We start from the raw sequence: 20,310 nt of genomic DNA on the forward strand, positions 1-20,310 counted from the left end.
CTATACCAAAACACACAGAATTGTGCTGCCTTTATTTTAGTTTGTCCCAGAGCAACATGTCAGAAGACTAGTTGCTCAGTTGTCATCCTGGAGACCCCACAAAATGTGGGAGCATGTAGTCCCAGAGGACATAGCCCCTCTCATTGCGACCCCACTTATCCACTGCCTTAAAAAAATTTTTTTTAAATATTTATTTTTGAGAAACAGAGAGACAGAACATGAGTGGGGGAGGGGCAGAGAGAGACGGAGACACAGAATCTGAAGCAGGCTCCAGGCTCCGAGCTGTCAGCACAGAGCCCAATGGGGGGCTTGAACCCACAAGCCATGAAATCATGACCTGAGCCGAAGTCAGACATTCAACCGAGCCACCCAGGTGCCCCACCACTGCCTTTTAATTCATGTTTTGCTGAATTCACCTTTATTTGTCTACCAATCACCAGCTGACCTCCCAGTTTTTCTTTAGTTCCTCATATCCTATTTTTCTTTGTGGGATTTAGGTATTTTTCCCTGCCATATTTAAAAGCTCTGACCTCATTTTATTAGAAAGTAAATAAATATCTATGCTGTGTTTGAAAGTGATATTTAGACAAAATTCAAAATAGTTATTATGGTTGTTATTCTCTCCCAAAAAACTGGAAATATTTCTTTAAAATTAAAGTATTAAATGATTTAAGATGTGGAAATAATTGGTCTACATAAACTGTCACTTAGTAGGCACAAAAGTAATGAGACACTGTCTTAAGGGGCCTCTGGTAGTGTAATACCAGAACTATAATTATTTTTTTATTTTTTAACACAGAGATTCTACCTGGCTTAATTAGTGGATTTTTATGAAGCATCTATTAGATACAGAGTTCTATGCTAACTGTGGTGATTCTTCTTGAACTCATGAGATTATCATCTGCCCATTGCCTAACTATTTAAAGCCTGTTTTCCTAACAGGTGTTTAGTCCTGTCTTATAAATACAATCTTTCAGAGAGGATGTTGCCTGTCACTTTTAAGTTTGTGAGATAAACCAGTGGAAGGGGGGGAGCAGTGCTGTCTCCTTGCCCAGGGCCATTGCCTTCTTGAGCTTGTCATGATCTTTTCTAGGTGTTTTACTAGGATAGACTCAATAATATCAAAAGACCAAATCAGTCCTTGAGTAGATATACTCTTATTTAATTGGAACAAATTATAGGCAAAAGCTGGAAAAGGAAGCTGAAGACAACGGTAGGATCTCCATAGGATCTCCATCGGACAGAATAAAAGGATTAAAGGAAGATCTGTAATCTATTTGAAATAAATGAGGTAGGGAAAAAAAATAATATTAAAGAAAAATTCTAGGCCTAACTGTGGGTAGTAGTAAGAAGGAAAGTCCTTTCCTCTTCCTGTATTTAGTTACATATGTCAGTTCAAATCGCAGCAGAGTTCACTCGGCGCTCCCCCATTCTTTCTGTGCGTTTCCACCAGATTCACTTCGTGTTCTCAGTAACTGATGTGTTTTCAATGGTTGTGTTATAGCAGTAGTGTTATTTTTCCTATGAGACATTTGCTTTTAATGTGGTACAACTCACAGTTCGTTTTGCAAATTTTGTTTTATTTATAGAATTTGTCTATTTGTATCTCTTGAGAGTCCTTCTTTCATAGTACCTTACAGCTGTGCCAATTCCCTGATGCTGCTAGAAAAACCGCATTCGTTTTGCAGTTTGAACATTGCGCTGTTTTTCCCATTACAAAAGTAATTTATGCTCATTGTAGACAAATTGAAAATACAGTCATGATAGAAAAAAAAAGAATGCCTCTCACTACAAAACTGATGTCTTGATCATTTTGCTTTGGCTTATGTTTGCTGGTTTGCTTCATGGGCTTTACACTAGGGTGACTGTACAGTGTCTGGTATACTGTTTTTTTTTTAACCTAATGTTATGACAAAAGCATTCTTCCATGTCACTGAAAACCCTGTGTCACTATAACTTCACCACTGGAGGAGTTCTGTTATTCTTAACCACTTCTTCTGTGGTGAACATCTGGATTTCTCACTTTTTGTGATTATGACTGTAAAATTGTCCAGAGAGTCTTACCTGCTGTGTTGCATATTTTGACAGTTTCAGCAGTAATGTGTGAAAGAACTTATTTCACTGAGACTTGACCAACGCTGTTGATAGCCATCTTTTTCATATTTATTAATCTGATCGGCAAAAGTATTTTGTTTTGATTTTTTTTAAATCACTAATTAAAGTGTTTTCTTATTAACCGATTCTTTCTTTTATGAATATTTCTTGCTCGTGGATTAGTGTTCTGTTTGGATCTTAAACACTGTCTTTTGGTACTCTAAAATATCTTTAAATCTTTACAGGTTGCTTTTGGATATTTTTTTCCTTTAAAATTCTAATCTTCGTTTACAAGTTAACTGGGAAAATACTGTAGAACCAGTTCACATTGCTTTTTTGTTAAAGTCAAATAGAAGGATATGGAAGTGTCTAAAATGAGAAGCATGTGGGAATGTAGTTGTGGTCATAGTTGATATTTTTAGACCATTAAAATCCTGATATGAATTGGCACTTAGTATATAAGACAGTTGCTCACATGATTCTGATGATGAGTTGTTGGAGACCAGGATGCTTGGGGTGCATTTCACGATCTATGTGACACTACTTTGTCATCAACAGAACCAGGGGGGGAAGCTGGCAGTTCTTGGCTCCTGTCACATGTTCAGTGACCAATATTTGGATAAAGAAGAAAACAGCAAAATCATGGTAAGCTCTTCTCTCTCATCACATTAATGTATAATGTGTATGATTTTCATGTCATTAAAAAAAATACTGCTAAGTTCATCTATTCATGTAAAACCAGCTCTTCAGGGGTGCCTGGCTGGTTCCGTCAGAAGAACATGGAACTCCTGATCTTGGGGTCGTGAGTTCGAGCCCCACAGTGGGTGCAGAGATTACTAAAAAGAAATAAATAAACTTAAAAAAAAAAAGATAGTAACAAAATAGAGAACAGCTCTTCAGCTCAGTTCCTAACACTAAGGATACAAAGTTGAGTCAGGCATAGTCACTGCTTTGAAAAAGTTTATAGTACATTGAGAGAGAGCATGAGAGACAGAGACATATGTTTAGAAGGATGAGGTAAAGAGCATCTGGGTAGCTCAGTCAGTTGAGTGATTTCGGCTTGGGTCATGATCCCAGGGTCATGGGATCAAGCCCCACATTGGGCTCCCCTCTGAGCATGGGGCTTAGGATTCTTTCTCTCTCACCCTTCTCCCTCCCTCACAGGTGTTCTCTGTCTCCCTCTTTAAAAAAAGAAAAGAGGGGCGCCTGGGTGGCTCAGTTGGTTGAGCATCCGACTTCGGCTCAGGTCACGATCTCGCGGTCCGTGAGTTTGAGCCCCGCGTCGGGCTCTGGGCTGACAGCTCAGAGCCTGGAGCCTGCTTCCGATTCTTTGTCTCCTGTCTCTCTGCCCCTCCCACATTCATGCTCTGTCTCTCTCTGTCTCAAAAATAAATAAATGTTAAAAAAAAAAATTAAAAAAAAAAAAAAAGAAAGAAAAGAGAAGGGAAGGATATGGTGAATGTTTTCAAGCATGCCAAATTGGGGTGGGAGCCAACCCTGGAGGTGAGGAGTAAGCTCAACCAGGGCCTCACACGTAAAGCCCAGGAACTTGAACTTTCTGCAGAAAGCTGTGGAGAGCCCATGTAGAGTGTCCAGCAGCCTTGAGCACGGTCAGATCTGTGTTTCAGAAAAACTCTTCTGTCAGGCATGTGGCAGGTGAGAGAGAGGAGGTGGAGTCAGTTATGAGGTTGATAGAGTCAGCCAGGCAGCAAGGGACGCTGACATGAGTGAAGGTAGGGAAGTCGAGAATGAGGGGAAGGGCCGGCTGGCAGGAGCGGTGTCAGGAGGGGTTATGACAGGACTGGTCACTGGTTGATGTGGGGAATGAGGTAAAGGCATTGCAGTTGTTTGTCAGCTTTGTGTGGTGGAAACATGTCCTGTGAAGAGTGACAGACGGTGGGTGCCAGAGCTGGACATTGGTGTGATTCTGGTGACTCACTTGCTAGAGGAAGGAGGTCCCCTGAACTTTTTCATTAATGGAACAAATTCCTTCAGCTTTAAGGACTGTTACTGGATTGAGAGATTGATTAAGATCTTGTTTCTGTGGAATCTACATGAAATTCTAGTGTCTCTAGACACATTTCAGGGGTATCTAGATATAGTCCACTTTCTTTTTTTTTTTTTAAGTTTGTTTATTTTGAGAGAGTGAGAGAGAGAGAAAATGAGTGGGAAAGGGGCGGAGAGAGAGAATGCCAAGCAGGCTCTGCACCATCAGCATGGAGCCCAACGTGGAGCTCAATCCCAGCTAAGACCCCATGAGATCCCCTGTGAGACCATGACTTGAGCTGAAATCAAGAGTCAGATGCCCAGTGCACTGAGCCACCCAGGCGCCCCGATACAGTCTACTTTATAGCACATTTATTTTTTTAAATAATTTTAAAATTATTTTCTAAAGTGATTTATTTATTTATTTAAATAATTTGGTGGGGGGGAGAGCACAAGCGGAGGAGGGGCAGAGAGAAGGGGACAGAGGATCCAAAGAGGGCTCTGTGCTGACAGGCTGACAGCAGTGAGCCCGATATGGGGCTCAAACTCACAAACTGTGAGATCATGACCTGAGCCAAAGTCAGACGCTCAACCGACTGAACCACCCAGGTGCCCCTTATTTATTTGTTTTTAAATGTTTATTTATTTTTGAGAGAGAGTATATGATTGTGGGAAGGCCAGAGAGAGAGAGGAACAGAGGATCCAAAACAGGTTCTGCACTGATAGCAGAGAGCCCAACATGGGGCTTGAACCCACAAACTGTGAGATCATGACCTGAGCTGAAGTTGGATGCTCAATTGATTGGGCCACCGAGGCGTCCCAGTTTTTAATTTATTTTTTTAAGTAATCTTTATACCCAACGTGGGACTCGAACTCATGACCCCAAGATCTAGAGTTGCATGCTCTTCTGACTGAGCTGGCCAGGTGCCCCTGTCATGGGCACATTTAAACAGGAGTTGTTTTGGGATTGATCATGAGCAAGTTTTAATAAATGTTGGCCTGTGGTTAGAGGTGAAAGTGCCCTAAGACAAATAATCACTTTCCAGTAGTAAAAGTGACATTAGATTGAGGAAAACTTTGAATTCGTATGATTTCCCAAGGGAATGGTGGTTACTCTTTTTTTTTTGAATCACTGCTGTAAAGTCTTTTTCCCTTTATCATTTTTTCTTAATTGATGTAGTTATCTAGTCCCACTTTGGTTTTCTCAAATAACCAAGTGTAACTCTGTGTTTGTTTTTTAAATCCAGGATGTTGTTTTCCAGTGGCTCACGACAGGAGACATCCACTTAAACCAGATTGATGCTGAGGACCCAGAGGTAGGGGTCTGTGAATCATTAAAAAACTTCCAAGTGAGTGGCACCTGGCTGGCTCGGTCAGAAGAGCATCCGACTATTGATCTCCAGGTCATGAGTCCGAGCCTCACATTTGGCGTGGAACTTACTTAAAGAAAAAAAAAAAACAAAAAAAACCCTTCTAAGTGAACAAATGGGTCCAGCCTGCCAGCACCAGCTCCAAAGGATTATGTATCTCTTACTTTATCTGTAAGACAGATGGAAAGAAGTGATGCTTTCTGGGGTGATGAAAACCACATTATAAAAAAATGATCAGTGAATTATAGAATTAATTGAGATGGGAACCTCTTTATATGTATATGCCAAGCTTTCAAGATCATTATTTGTAGAGAAATACTTCTTTCAGAAATACGAAGGATATAAAAATAACTTTTTATGAATAAACATCATCTGAATTTAAATTTTAAACTATAATTTTGGTGCCTTTAGGAACAACAGTCCTAAAACCTTTAGGATACTATTTATCAGATGATGAAGAGTGAGACCAGCGTGGAAATAGGGGCCAGAAACCTGCTTTTCTGTCCTGCTCCATTCTGGCCATCAGACCTTAAGCAGGCTATTTCTTTCTTTTTTGATTTATTTTATTTATTTTTTTAACATTTATTTATTATTAAGAGACAGAGAGACACAGAGCATGAGCAGGGGAGGGGCCAAGAGATGGAGAGACACAGAATCCGAAGCAGGCTCCAGACTCCAAGCTGTCAGCACAGAGCCCGACACAGGGCTCAAACTCACAAACTGCGAGACCATGACCTGAGCCGAAGTTGGACGCTCAACTGACTGAGCCACCCAGGCGCCCCATTAAGCAGGCTATTTCTAACCCTTTCTTGTCCTGGTTTTCTCATCTCTCACAGACACACCAATATCTGTACTCTCTGTCTCACAGGATAATTGTGAGACCTCAATTAATAGATGTATACTTACTTATTAAATTAAAAGGTGTAGGAAGTGCTATGCAGCTGTCAGGCTTTCTTAAACCCTTGTATTTATTATATACAAGCACTGTGTATCATATACTTCCACATAAATCATCTTATATAATCCTTACAACAGCCCTGGGAAGGAGATGGTCTTATTCTCATCTTAGAGATGAGGAAATGGAAATTCTGCAAGATTGCAGTATGCCCCAAGAGCAAACACTTGCAGAGCCAGAACTGAAACCCAGGTCTCGATTCAAAGTCTGCTTGTTCTGGAGCGCCTGGATGACTTAGTCAGTTAAGCATCCGACTCTAGATTTTGGTTTAGGTCATGATCTCATAGTTTGTGAGATCGAGCCCTGTGTTGGGCTCTGTGCTGACAGTGTGGAGCCTGCTTGGGATTCTCTTTCTCCCTCTCTCTGCCCCTCGCTCCCACGCGTGCGTGAGTGTTTTCTTTCTCTCTCAAAATAAATAAAAACCCCAAAAATGTTTATTTAAAAAAATTAAAACAAAAAACAAAAACCCAAAGTCTACTTGCTCTACAATTGTGTCTCTGTTTCTTAAACTCTGAAGTGTCAGGAAAGTGATTTCCTGGCTGCGGATAGCAGGGAGTGGGTAAGAATATGGTCAGAAATGGTGGACTGCTGCCTGCTTCCTCCCTCAGCTGAGGGTGTGGCCTCCCCAAAACCGACTTGGGTTAGGAAACAGAAGAGCCCCGTGTCTAAAACATTCCCTCATACGGAAACATGAAGTATATGGATGTTTTGCTTAAATTCCTCCCGAAAAGTGATATAAGCCTCCCAAATAAAACAATTGGGGTACAGTCAGGAATTCACTTTTCAGATCTCACAGGACCCAACTCTTGAGTGGATGGCATCTTTGGCAGCTGCCAGTCCTAGTTAGGGCATTGGGGGCCGAGGGAAGCAGCACTACGAGATGCTGTGTCTGCTCCTGGTCTTTGTGGCCACCTGCTCTTACTAAGTTTCTGCCATTCCTGTTTTCTAGCTGAGGAAATGGAAGTAAGTACATTCTTCAAGGTCCCTGCTGAGATTGATACCTGGCCAGCCATAACTAATGCGCATGTCAGGCTGATTCTGGAGCCTGTGCTTTTCTGCTGCTCTGTTGTTGACTGTCTACCGCACGTGACACTGGACTGGTTCAGAAGGGAAGTGTCAATAGGGAGCCAGAGGAAGATGGGGTCGTTGAGGCCTTTCTCTAAAATCATGCAGTCTCCTGTATGTTATGCATATGAGACCTGGTGCAAATGTCCTTTGCATTGTAAGGCTTTGGCAAGTAAAATGCTGGGCCCAGTAATGCTGCAAAGTAAGAAATTCTGAAAATCCAAACTTCATATGATTTCAGATGAAATCTTATGTTGGAATAGGTTTCAAACCCAGCTCAGTTTCAAATGTTACTTAATGAAATGGTAGCTGAGTAAAGAGCTAAGAGGATTTACATGACAAGTTTTAATCTCTAAATCTGCTAGGAAGTCATGAAAACCAGTGGTCTTGGGAACACTCTTATGTTTCTGTCTGGACATCTAAGGTCTTTTTTTTTTAATTTTTTTTTTTTTTCAACGTTTATTTTTGGGACAGAGAGAGACACAGCATGAACGGGGGAGGGGCAGAGAGAGAGGGAGACACAGAATCGGAAACAGGCTCCAGGCTCCGAGCCATCAGCCCAGAGCCTGACGCGGGGCTCGAACTCACGGAGCGTGAGATCGTGACCTGGCTGAAGTCGGACGCTTAACCGACTGCGCCACCCAGGCGCCCCTGGACATCTAAGGTCTTGATGGTTTTCTGAACTAGGATTTGGTAGCAAGTCTCTGTGCAAAGATGTGAACCATCCTCAGGACCTTTGGGATGCTTGGCCCTTACTGATGTTCCTGCTGTGCGTGTCCTGACACAGTCAGGGCCTTTGTTATTGCTCTCACCTTCAACCCCCATTCTGTTACCGGGTTGAAACCTCTAACACAGACATATCTCTTGGGACATACATCTCTTGGGATATAGAGAAAAACGAGCCTGTTTGTATAGGCTTATTTCTGTAATGCTTAAGTGTGTTTCCTCAAGTTCTAGCACTGGAAAATGTGGAATACATTGTTGCAGGGGACTTCAGAGGGCAATTAGGAGTCAACTTATTGTTGTCAGCACGCCTTTATTTAAAGTTAAATGTACTTTTTAGGTAGGTAATGCATTCACAGTTGGGAATTCAAAAGCATACGCAATGAACAGTTTCCCTCCTGTTTTTGCTGAACCACTTTGTCCCCCTCCCCAGTGACAACAATCTCAACTGTTCCTTGTATATTCTTCCAGAGATGTTTTATATATCTATAAGCAAACAAGTATGTGTGTGTATCTCCTTCCTTTTTGTTTTACACAAATGGTACTATATACACTGTGTGTATTCACCACCTTAGTTTTTAAAATTGGCAATATGTCTTAGAGATGTTTCCTTATTTATATATAAAGAGCTTTCTTTCTATTTTTGTTCATTTTGTTTCTTTAAGACTATTTTCTAATGTTTGTACTGTAGTATGTTTAACCAGTCTCCTATTGATGGACATTTAGGTTTTCCTGGTCTTTTACAGTTACCAGCACACAGCATGTGTCATCATTTAGGGCTCTCAGCAGTGCTGGAGGCATGTCCTTGGTTAGGTGAGAAGGGCTGGGATCTAGTGTCCAAGTGGGAGGGTCATCTGTGCCGGGGTCACAGGTGGTTCATACATATAACAGGAGAGGAAGCCGAGTATAAGGCCTAGATGCTGGTGGGTGGATAGCTGTAGTGGGAGCTTGTGGACTGTCTTTTATGATTGCTTCTGTTTTCTCAACTGAAATAGAAAATAAGGTCTTCAGCTAAAATTAAGAAAGGTAAAATTGTTTGAGATGGATGAAGTAACAAAAGGAAGGTATTGCCTAGGACAACGGGAAGTGAATGAACTAGGCAAATGCAGCTGATTGCTGAGCACTTGAGATCAGTGGTCACGAAATCAAAAGGAGGCCAGTCGGCATGGTTGTTTATCCAGCTGTGTTCAGTACTGCATGAGGAATTACAGAGTTGGATTTAACCAGCGTTGGGGTTTAGCCAAGTGACTTTTATTCCTCTTTCCACATGAAATGTCTTATTTAAGGTTTAGTTGTTAGTGACCAGAGACAGTGAAATCTCTTGGCAAGAGCAGAACTATTGCAGAGTTAGACAGATGAAATTCTTACTCCTGCCGTGCTGTGTGATGAACCCTCTTGTGGCTTTCAGATTTCTGACTACATGATGCTGCCCGACACAGCCACCCTGTCAGAGCGGCTTCGAGTGTGTCTCCAGGAGGGCGATGAGAACCCAAGAGACTTTACCACCCTCTTCGATCTGTCCATTTACCAGCTGGATACCACCTCCCTCCCCAAGGTCATCAAGTCAGTACCTGTAGCTCTCAGCTGCACTGCACTTCATTCTTGAGTGTTTGGTTTGAAAACATGAGCCTTGGGACGGGAGATAGGGTCATGGCATATGTGGTATGCAAAACATGTTCTCAGATCTCTGATGAGATCGACAAAGATAGCTGAGAAAATTGGGGTGGGGGTTGCAGTTATTAGTCTCCTGTTGTGTCCCAGGCTCTGTATCAGGCATTTGGGGCAACCAGCTTGTCCTGGTTTGCTTGGGACTTTCCTGGTTTCCGCAAAGAGGGTCTCATGCCCCCAGGAACCCCAAGTAAAGTGAGTTGGTTAGGCAAGGTGCCCTGCAGGCACTGCATGTTATTACTTCACTTCATACTTTGAATTGCCTCTGAATTACCTGCTGCATTTCCAGCTGAGGAAACAGGTTTAGGGAGGGTAAGGTCTTCTCCCAAGGTGGGAGCCTGAATGGCTTTTAGACTGGGGCTTTCCCTTGTTTCATTGCCTGCTCTGTTGCCTGCTTGTTGTTATTGTCCATTCCTAATGACAGAGACAGGGACTGAGGGCAACATTTTTCAGCCTCTTTGGCCAGGCATGGGGTTTACATCTGGATAAACCAAAGGCTGAGGGTGTAAACTACCGATGAGTGTCTAACTTCCTACTGCTGTATTTATGTTCAGGTTCCCCAGATACTTACTGACCACCTCCTGTGCCAGGCACTGTGTCCACAGTTCATGGTTTAATGGAGGAGACAGACAGAGGCTGTGGTGCAAGGTCATTGTATTAATGCTAAACATGGGCATAATGAAGAGTGAGAATTTGACTCTTAAGGGGGTGAGCAGGGAAGCCTTTATGAAAGAGGGGCCCTCTTAGCCAGGCATTGATTCTTTCAACAAACAATTTAGGGGGCCTTGTGTCTGCTTGGCACTGTACTGGGTGCTCCCCCGTAAGGGGTGAAGAGGCTTCAGGAGATGGCAGGGATGTTCAGAGAGAGAGGTGGGCAATGATGTAGCTTCTGTGCAAAGCCCACATGTTCACATGTGTAGCTGTGTCCAGGCAAGGAAGTTTATTTCTAACTGCTCTTTGAACTGCATTTAGCCTTGACTTCAAATGAGGCCAACTTAGTAATAGTTGAAAGCTTGGTCCTCTGAAGTCCCCTGCAACAATCTGTTCTGTGTTCTCCAGCACTGGCACTTGAGGAGACCTGCCTGAGCATCACAGAAATAAGAAGCCAAGGCAGACAGCCTGAGGCTCGGCAAGGGCCTAATTTGTGAATGGGATGCTAGTAAAGACCTCTAGAGGAGGGACAGGATTGAATCTTTTTTCTAAAACCAGGTAAAACAATGCCTTGCGGCAGTTTATACAATTGATCGGGGGAAAAAAAGTAGAAGAAACCAGCTAGGCGACTGTTGACAGTAGATTGGAGGGTTGAGGGGCGACACTGGTGGGAGCAGTAGCTGTGGTTTCAAGAGATGTTTGGGAAGAAAGAATCCTAGGCCACAGGCCATGGAAGGCTGTGATGGCAAGGTCAGAGATAGTGGTTTCTCCCTCAGGGATCTGGGCACCTGGCAGTGCTGTGGACTGGCTCTCAGGATGCGGGGAGAGGAGAGAGAGGAGTTCTGCTCCAGGCGCCTCCATCTGATGTGGCTGAGAGGTTGCCCTGTGAAGAATGCAGGTGGAACCACCAGTGTAGATGTTGAAGAGGCCTAGAGAAGGTGATTAGAAAAGTGGGGGAAGGGCTAGGTACTCTCAAGGACAGCACTGGAGTGGGAATTGGGCTGGAGACAGGGCCTCACAGCTACCCTTGCTTTTGAGGAGGAGAAGAGGAGGGCCTTTGGCAAGCTGGGGAGAAGGAGTTGGAGGGGCAAGGGAGTGCGGGCAGCAGGAGAGTCCCTGGAAGGGTGTGGGGCAGGGAGTAGGAAAGAACTGGGAAACTGGGAAACCAGATGGCCTGGAGATGGGCCCAGGGCTCCTCCTCCTCTGTGGTTGGAACTTTTCTCAGAATAACAAAAGGCACAGCAGGCTGCCCCACTTGTGAGTTACAGTCCACCCAGTTTCTGCCTTTGCTTTCTGTCATCTTCTGATGTGCTTTACATCAGGGTGTTGTGACTGTGCTGAATGTGGGATTGATTGGAACCATTATTTTAGTGCCATCAGAGTCAAGTAGTAGATATTTTGGAGCTTAGATAGCTCTTTTAATGGAATTTGTCTTTTATACCAAAGCAAAGGACAGTAGTTACGGGCCAGTTTCTATATGGTGCTCTTAGGAATTTATATTTGCTAGTAACATCTTTTGAATACAATTCCTCTTTTCTAAGTAAAAATTCGATTAGCCTTTAAATATTTAAACATCTGAATGATGTTGCTCTGAAGTAACTTCATTTGTCCATCTGGTATTTACTGATGCCTGTGGGGGTGAGGTAGAGACAAAGAGCATGGAGTCCCTGCCTTCTGAGTTCATGGACTGATGGGTTGGGGACTGAGACATAGAGTGGTGAAAACACAGTGCCAGAGGTCAGGCCAGGGTGTTCTGGAAATAGATAACTCAGCCCCATTTCATAGGTTTCTATTTAGCATTGGCATTTGTTCCTCCCCTTATCCCCCCCGCCCAGCACCCCCACCCCACAGGCAGCTTTCTGAATTAGGTTTTCTTGGTTTTAAGATTAGTTTCTCCATGCATCCCCCACTCCCATCAAGCGCACGGTGACTCGTAGGTGGAGGAAGATTTGGGCGAGTTGCGAGCTGAGCAAGAAAGAGAAGATGCACTGGCGTTTGTTTTATTATTCACACAGGGCTTCAGTGTAGCCAGCTCCATCTGCAGACAGAGAGCAAAAAATCATGGCTGGGATGGCCAAGGCCAGAAAATCATGGCAGCAGGGTTCTTCGTGTGCCAGTGGTGGGACCTTTAGCTTAAACATTGCCCCTAATGACATTCTGCCTTCAGTATAGACCGAGTCATGGGGCTTTGGGTTGGCAGGGATTGGCCAGCTCTGAGTTCTGATCTTGCCTTTGTCACTGCTTACCCATGTGACCTTGGGAAGCTTCTTTATCTCTATACTTCTGCTTTTTTTTCTATAAGAGATTATACCCACTGACCAGGGTTGTTTTGCAGTCGGTACTCAGTGAAAGTTATTCCTGTTCCCTCCCTAGGGATCTTCTGCATTGCCAGGAAAGCTTCTTCTCCCCAGGCACCTGGGAATGGTGGAGGCAGTGATAGCAGTCAGCTCAGCTAAGTGCCTTTCTGAAGTCACAGACCTCTTTCCTTTCTAAAATCACTTGTCCATAGAAGCAGGCATGAACTTTGTTCACACCCATTGACATTTGCTTATTTAGCTTAATTTTAAAAGGTCACAAATGTGTTCATAGTTTAAATTAGGTGAGTATATTTTAATTTGCCTCATTTCCAGAGGAGTTCAGCCAGCTTACAAAATTATTACGGTGCAGAAGGATAAAAGGAATGTTTGAGAGAATGGAGGCAGAGGGGAAGCCATAATCAAAAAGAAACACAGGGGTAAGGTCAGCACTTGACTCTGTAAACTCATCACTGGCGTTCTCCCTCTGCTGTAGCCACTCTGGCTGCCCTGAGGTTCTGTGAAAATATCTAGCACCCTTATTCCTGTTCTCCTTGCTCTTGCCTCTGCCTGGGATACTTTTGAAAGTAAGTGCATGACTTCCTCCCTCACTTCACTCAGGGCTTTTCTCACTTCTCTCACTTCTTCACTCAGGGCTATACCCCCTGCCTCTTCCCTGTCTTTATCCCTCTGTCCTGGTTTGCTTTTCTTCTTACTACGTATTGGTAGTCATCTAAGGTCTTGTTTATTGTGTGTCTCTCCTCTAGTAGAATGTAAGTTCACGAGGGCTGCCTTGGTCTCTTGTCTTCACCGTTGCTGTTCTCCTGGTGTATAAAACCGCCTGGTGCACAGTACATATTCAGTAAATACTTGCTGAGTGAGCACACAGAAGTATATATTGTACAGATCTGTTCAGTTGCAAGAAGCAGACTTCAGATTTGACTCCTGTCTCTTGGTGGTGAAAAAAAATAAGGAAACAGAGTTACCACATTTATAGTGTCCACTGGGTAAAAATAAAAAGCCTGTCTAGGAGAAGCCTGATATGAAACTTGAAAAAACTTTCCCCTTCAGTTCACAGTATAGTTGTGCCGTGTGATACAGTAGGGAATATTCGTGAAAGGATTGTTACATTACATATACTAACACATTTTGTGTGCTTTTCTGTGAAAGTGTTGAACCATGTGATTTGATGGAGAACAGCACAGTGTGGTCAGTTAGATGTGCTTTGCCACAGTGTCTCATCCTGATTCCTGCTTTTTTTGTCTTCTTGCTAACACAGGGCCCATGAACAGCTAAATGTGAAACATGAACCTCTCCAGCTCATCCAACCTCAGTTTGAGACCCCACTGCCAGCCCTTCAGCCAGCGGTGAGTAGGTGTGCATGGGGGATCCTGCTACAGAACCCTACTGTTTGTCCTTACTTTCCAGCTGGGCCATCACATGGGTCCTTCTCCCAACCATGTGTAGTTGTACACCCAATGCATGTGGTACTTCTCAGGAAGTTGTGTTTCTCTGGCTCTAAACATGCAGAGACCAAACCTATTAGTACTCCTTAGGGACTTCCACTGGGTGTAGCTCCCAACTGAGAAATCAAGGGCGTGGACTTTTCTGGTCGTTAAGCATTTCCCATCTGTGTACTTGGTGGGCATATAGGAGAAATCCTGGGTGGAAAGGAGGAAATGCTTTGTACTGCAGCTTTCTAGGCAACAGGCCCTCAGATTCATAGCACAGTCTGTAGCCCAGGGGGTAGTCACGTGTGCACAGGTCACTTTCAACATTCCAGTCCAGCATTAAGTCAACTTACCTTCAAAACTCTCTTATCCCACCACATTCTGGAATACACTTTCTACATGGATCTACATCTGCTTCCCCAATTTCTGCCCCTAATGAACTCATAGTTAAATGAGAAACAAGTTGTCCAATCAGATGTTCAACACAAATAAGCATAATTATCCCCAAGCTTTTGTCCTTGCACAAGTTAGTGGGCACTGGTGTGTCAGTTTGATCAGTTTAGTGCTGTTTTAGAGCTGGTTCTGTTTGATTGCTTACAGTGCACTAGTCCTCTTGCTTGATATGGTCTAACGGGTTAGGGCAGGAGGAGGTGACAGGCATTTGGGTGGTTCATCCCAGGGAAGGGCTGAATTGGCTTCTCATTTCCTTCCATCCTTATCACTGTCAGTTGTGGCTTTGCATGCCTTCTTTCATGAAAGACCTGATTTCCTTTCAGGTTTTCCCTCCCAGCTTCAGGGAGTTACCACCTCCCCCACTGGAGCTGTTTGACTTGGATGAGACATTCTCTTCGGAGAAGGCCCGCCTCGCTCAGATTACCAATAAGTGTAAGTTTGGCCAGGTTTTTTTTTGTTGTTGTTTTCTTTTGTAAGTTTTATGTAGTTGTGAACTTCTGAGATTTGCCATGAGAGAAAGCTAGAGTTTGTTCAGGGAGAACAAAATATGAATGGCAGTGTAAAATGAGAGTTTCTGTTTATTTCATGTAAATGATGTTGGTTGTTTCTCTCAGGCCAGTTTGCTCAGTGAGTTAGAACATGATGCAAAGCAGAAGCCAAGGTCTCAGCTTTAACCCCTATAGGTCTTTAGTTCTGACTTATTGAGTAACCATAGGATGCATTCTGACCCTGGCTGCCACTTAGCAAGTCTAGGTCATTGGTCATACGAGCCGTTAACTAAGAAAATTCATTCAAGGCCAGAAGAATTATAGAGACTTCAGATTGGAAGGGATCCTGGGAGAGTTATGTGTACCCACCTTGACATGTGGATGAGGAGGTGAGGCCCCAAGCCTCATGCCTATGAGGTGAGTGGTTCTCCTGACTCTTGGCCCAGTGCTCCCCTGACATGCATAGCAAATGGGCCTGCACACAGGTGCTCAGAGGCATAAAATTAACCATCCATTTTGAGGCAGTGACCCCACTCCTGAGAATCTAATCTAAGGAGATATGTGAAGGCATATAGATGATTACTATGTTATTTATTTTTTAAATTAGGAATAAAAATTATTTGCCCATTGGGAATAGGCTTAGGGTACACTAGCAGGGGAATGATAGTAAATTGTGTCACATTTATTTGATGGGATGACATGTCATTATAAAAGAGGTTTCCAGGGGCCAGGGAGTGACACTGATAGAACTTAAGTGAGAATCCTAAATGAGGAAGGGCAGGATATAAAATTCCATGTTCACTAGGATCCTAACTATGAACAACATCTATATGTACCCAAGGACCAGGAAGGAGACTGCAAAAATAAAAACAGTTCAGTGTAGAACACCTTAACTGCATCTCTCTTCTTTGTCAAGCCTTGTGGTAAGTGCTGAACAATCAAAAATTAGCAAGATGTAGTGATTGGTGCAGTAGGAATAACACACCTGTGAAGGGTCAGATGGTTTGACCCAGCATTTCTGTTTCTAATTTATCCAGTTTATCCAAACCCTTGTAGAAATGTGAAACAAAAATTATAGCTATAGAGATATTAATTGTAGCATTAAAAAATTGCCAACAGTCTAATGGCCCATCAGTAGAGGGTTTGGTTTAAAAAATAACGAAATATTATACGTCTGTTAAAGGAAAGATACAGAGCATAAGCTTTGACATAAGATGTCCATGAGACATCGTTAAATAATGAAAGCAACTTACAGAACTATTATAGTTTGATCCTATTTTTTACACATATGTAAATATGTAGGCATACATGGCAATAATTACCTTAGGTGGTATCAGTGGAGATAGAGTTGGGGCAAGAGAGTTTTGCAGCTGTATGGTTTGATTTTTTTTTTTTTTTTTTTTTTTTTTTTGAGAGAGAGAGAGAGAGTGTGTGTGCATGCACGAGTAGGGGAGGGGCAGAGGGAAAGGGAGAGAGAGAATCTCAAGCAGACTCCATGCCCAGTGTGGAGCCTGACGTGGGGCTTGATTTCACGACTGACCATGAGATCATGACCTGGGCTGAAATCAAGAGTCAGATGCTTAACTGACTGAGCCACCGAGGCGCCCCTATGGTTTGAATATTTTAATAAAAAACTTACATTTCTATCATAGCTTTAAAAAATGCACATCAGAAGGGGAAAACAGAAAGGAATTACAGTATAGTGTAAGAAGGGCTGTAATGGCTGTCCATCCTTGATATAGGGCTGCTGGGGATGGCTGCACAGAGATATGTTATTGGTGGAATTATGAGTGATTTTTTTCTTCTTTCATTTCCTTTTCTATAATATTGCTATAATAAATGCTATTTAAAATACCCATATGCCCTTCTCATAATGGTCCTTGCTACATTCAGAGAATGGTAATTTGATTTCCCTCTAGTTCCTCCTATTCTTTGTAATGTAGGAATGCTGGATCTGGGAATAGGAGAGCCAGAGCCATTCCAGCTTTATTCTAAAGTGTATTTATTTAATTTTGAGAGAAAGAGAGAGGGAGAGGGAGAGAGAATACCAAGCAGGCTCCACATTGTCAGCATGGAGCCCGATGCTCGAACTCACTAACTGCAAGACCATGACCTGAGCTGAAATCAAGAGTCGGATGATGCTTAACTGACTGAGCCACCCAGGCGCCCCCAGCTTTATTCTAATTAGGAGTGTCACACTTTTGTCCTGATTTATAAAAGCAGCACATCAGAGATCTCTTTAGTTTGTTACTGTATAGGTCCTGTGGTCACATTACCCTAGGAAAAGTCTTGAGAGGTATAGGAACCTGACAAGGGGACACCTATACCACAGTAAGTCTGTACTTTGGAAAGGACAGGAAATAAGGGTTAATCTGACTGCTCCAACTGTGCTTAGGTACTGAAGAAGACCTGGAATTCTACGTCAGGAAGTGTGGTGATATTCTTGGAGTAACCAGTAAACTACCAAAGGACCAACAAGATGCCAAACATATCCTTGAGCACATCTTCTTCCAAGTAGTGGAGTTCAAGAAGTTGAATCAGGTAGAGCCTAGAAAGCCCACTGAAGTGGAAGCTTTTTGAGTGGTGGTATCTTCCATAAACTGGACTTCTCGTATTTTATGCCATTCATTCATTCTGCAAGTATTTATTAAGTATCTACTAGGTAAACAAAACAGACAATGATCCCTGCACTTATGTTCTAGCTGAAGCTTGACAGAAGACAATAAACATAATAGATAAGTAAATCACATGGTATGCTAGAAGGTGATGGCATAGAAAAAGTAGAGCAGGGATCAAGCGTGCTGAATGTGGCAGTATTAAATAGGGTGGTCAGGGTAGGTCTCACTACAAAGGTGATATTGGAGCAAAGGCCTGAAAGTGTTGAGGATTTTGCCATGCAGACAGCTGGGAGACGAGTGTCCCTGGCAGAGGGAGACCTGTACAAAGTCCTGAAGGCTGGGCTTGGCCTGGCTTTTTTGAGGCATAGCAGTGATGTCAATGTTGCTAGAGAGACCTGAGCACAGGATACAGAAGCAGGCCATGAGGTCAGCACCTCATGATGGAAATCATCTTTCTCTGGACTGAGGATCAAGGGCTTTAAAATTATGCCTGGCCTTCATTTTGTCTATCCCTTGATGAGATTTCTAAAATTAAATGTTCAACCACCGTTGGAAATGGGCATTTATATACTACCTATTCTAGCAATGGGAGAATAAATTTGTCCCACTTTTCTGGAGAGCTTTTTTATATTGCTCAAAAGTCCTCAAAATGTATGTACCTTTGACACAGCAATTCTAATCCTCAGAATTTGTCTTAGTAATATAATCCTGAATGTGTAGATTTGCCAACCAGGATGCTCCGTGTAGCACTGTTTTAACAGAAGAAAAATCTTCATCAGTATGGAGCTAGTTAAGTACCAAGGGTGCATCCCTAAGATTAAAAATGTTTAGAAGAATGTTTAAGGACTTGGGAAGACATTCAGGATATGGTAAATGGGGTTGGGGGGAAGGGCTATAAATATATACATACTTAGGATTGTATGTGCTGAGTGGAATGGTTGGAATCTACTGGCAGGGACTGACTCTCCTGGGTACTCATAATGCTAGATGTTGGGGCTGTGGTAGTAAACAAGACGAAAGTGGCCTTTGCTATCTCTTCCTGAGCCACATGCAGTGGGGGAGACTGGAATACATAGGGGCAATTAACAGCGCTCTGATGTAATGCCGTGAGGAGCACAGAAGTGAGTTGATATAACTGCAGAGCACTGAAATGTGGAATTTTGCTCAGGTAGGTTCTCAGCAGTACTCACCCTGCTGACAAGGCAGAGACAGACCCCTAAGGCCAAGATAAGAAGTCTGGTGTGGTATTTGCCTTGGTGCCTTCAACTGTATTTGCTCCCCCTCATTGCGGTGGGTGGCGGGCAGTAGTCAAAAGCCCTGTCCTGATAGTGAAAACTTGATCCTCCAGCTGGATTCAGCCTTAAAGCCAGAGATTACTATATGTCCCAATTAATGATGGTTCAGAATCTTAATCAAAGTATAAAACACCAGACTTCCCATTTCATGCTTTGTACTGAAATACTAAAATTCTGTGTCTTATTTCTTCATTCAGGAACATGACATTGATACAAGTGAACCAGCCTTCCAGAACAATTTCTGAGGACCATGCCTCTTGAAGCATCTTCTGCCTCCTGATTCCTTTGTAAACTATTTTTGAATTGTTTCTCAATTCCTTATCAACATTGTCTATACACTCTTTCTTCCATGAGTTGTGGAAGGTCTGTGCGTCTTCTGTAGTGCCCAGATAGGTATAGTGTTTCTAACAAGATCCTTATGTAAGATACATTCCATTTTTAAGATTAAACCTACTGAATCTGTACTTTTATAATTTATGAAAGTCTTTCATTGAAGTCTTTTCTTCCAACTGTAGTTCTGAATTTGAGTCTCGTTTATCAAAAGCATAAATGTCAATATTATGAATATTATTCAGCTTTTGGACTACCTCAAGGATATAAAACAAACTTAACCCACATGACCTGTTCGCCAAATGTGCTTAATGAAAAAGATGAAATAGTAGATAGATACCTTCCTTACATAGATCACTCACCCCTTCCTTTCTCAGCTACCCCCAGGCCACAACCATTTGGAGGCTGTTGTCTCCATTCACACTTTACCACCCTCCTCTGAGCTCCTGAAGCACTGAATTGTCATTTTCGGTTATGATGATGTGATCATCTGTCCCAAGGACAATGGGAAAGACTGTACGTGCTTGAATGGGACAGCTGGGTACTGGATACACTGGGGACCTGCATTGGTGGACCCTCAAAGCCAGATAGAAGATTGCAGAGCCACTACCAGTGTGTAAGGAATGTGTTGCAATGGGAACAGTTTAGCTGGTGGGTTCTATAAAGATGGGAACTGTGGAAGGAAGGCCATTTACGGAGAGTGTGATATAACCCCAAGAGGAAGTAATGCGGATGAACTCAAGTGCTGTTGTAAGAACGGTGGCATTTTGAAATAGATTTGGTCTGATGGTTGGAAGGTCAGATTGGCAAGATTTTGAGCCTGATATCCTGGGAAGTGGTGGAGCTATTGGAAGATGGAGATTCTGAGA

General features: G+C 42.9%; 1 protein-coding gene across 1 annotated transcript in view; it reads left to right on the forward strand.

Annotated features, from left to right (window-relative positions):
• The window catches only part of IFT52 (intraflagellar transport 52), a 33,793-nt gene extending 14,168 nt beyond the window's left edge, over positions 1-19,625 (forward strand). The window contains exons 8-14 of the mRNA XM_025932261.2: positions 2,653-2,739; positions 5,328-5,396; positions 9,602-9,756; positions 14,086-14,173; positions 15,034-15,142; positions 17,594-17,739; positions 19,309-19,625. Coding sequence (XP_025788046.1) covers positions 2,653-2,739; positions 5,328-5,396; positions 9,602-9,756; positions 14,086-14,173; positions 15,034-15,142; positions 17,594-17,739; positions 19,309-19,356 — 702 coding nt within the window. The 3' untranslated portion in view covers positions 19,357-19,625. The remainder of the gene's footprint in view (positions 1-2,652; positions 2,740-5,327; positions 5,397-9,601; positions 9,757-14,085; positions 14,174-15,033; positions 15,143-17,593; positions 17,740-19,308) is intronic.
• The last annotated feature ends 685 nt before the right edge of the window (positions 19,626-20,310 follow it).

Source organism: Puma concolor, chromosome A3 (assembly GCF_028749965.1).
Source record: "Puma concolor isolate L17-30 chromosome A3, mPumCon1.1.hap2, whole genome shotgun sequence".
Classification (NCBI taxonomy): domain Eukaryota; kingdom Metazoa; phylum Chordata; class Mammalia; order Carnivora; family Felidae; genus Puma; species Puma concolor.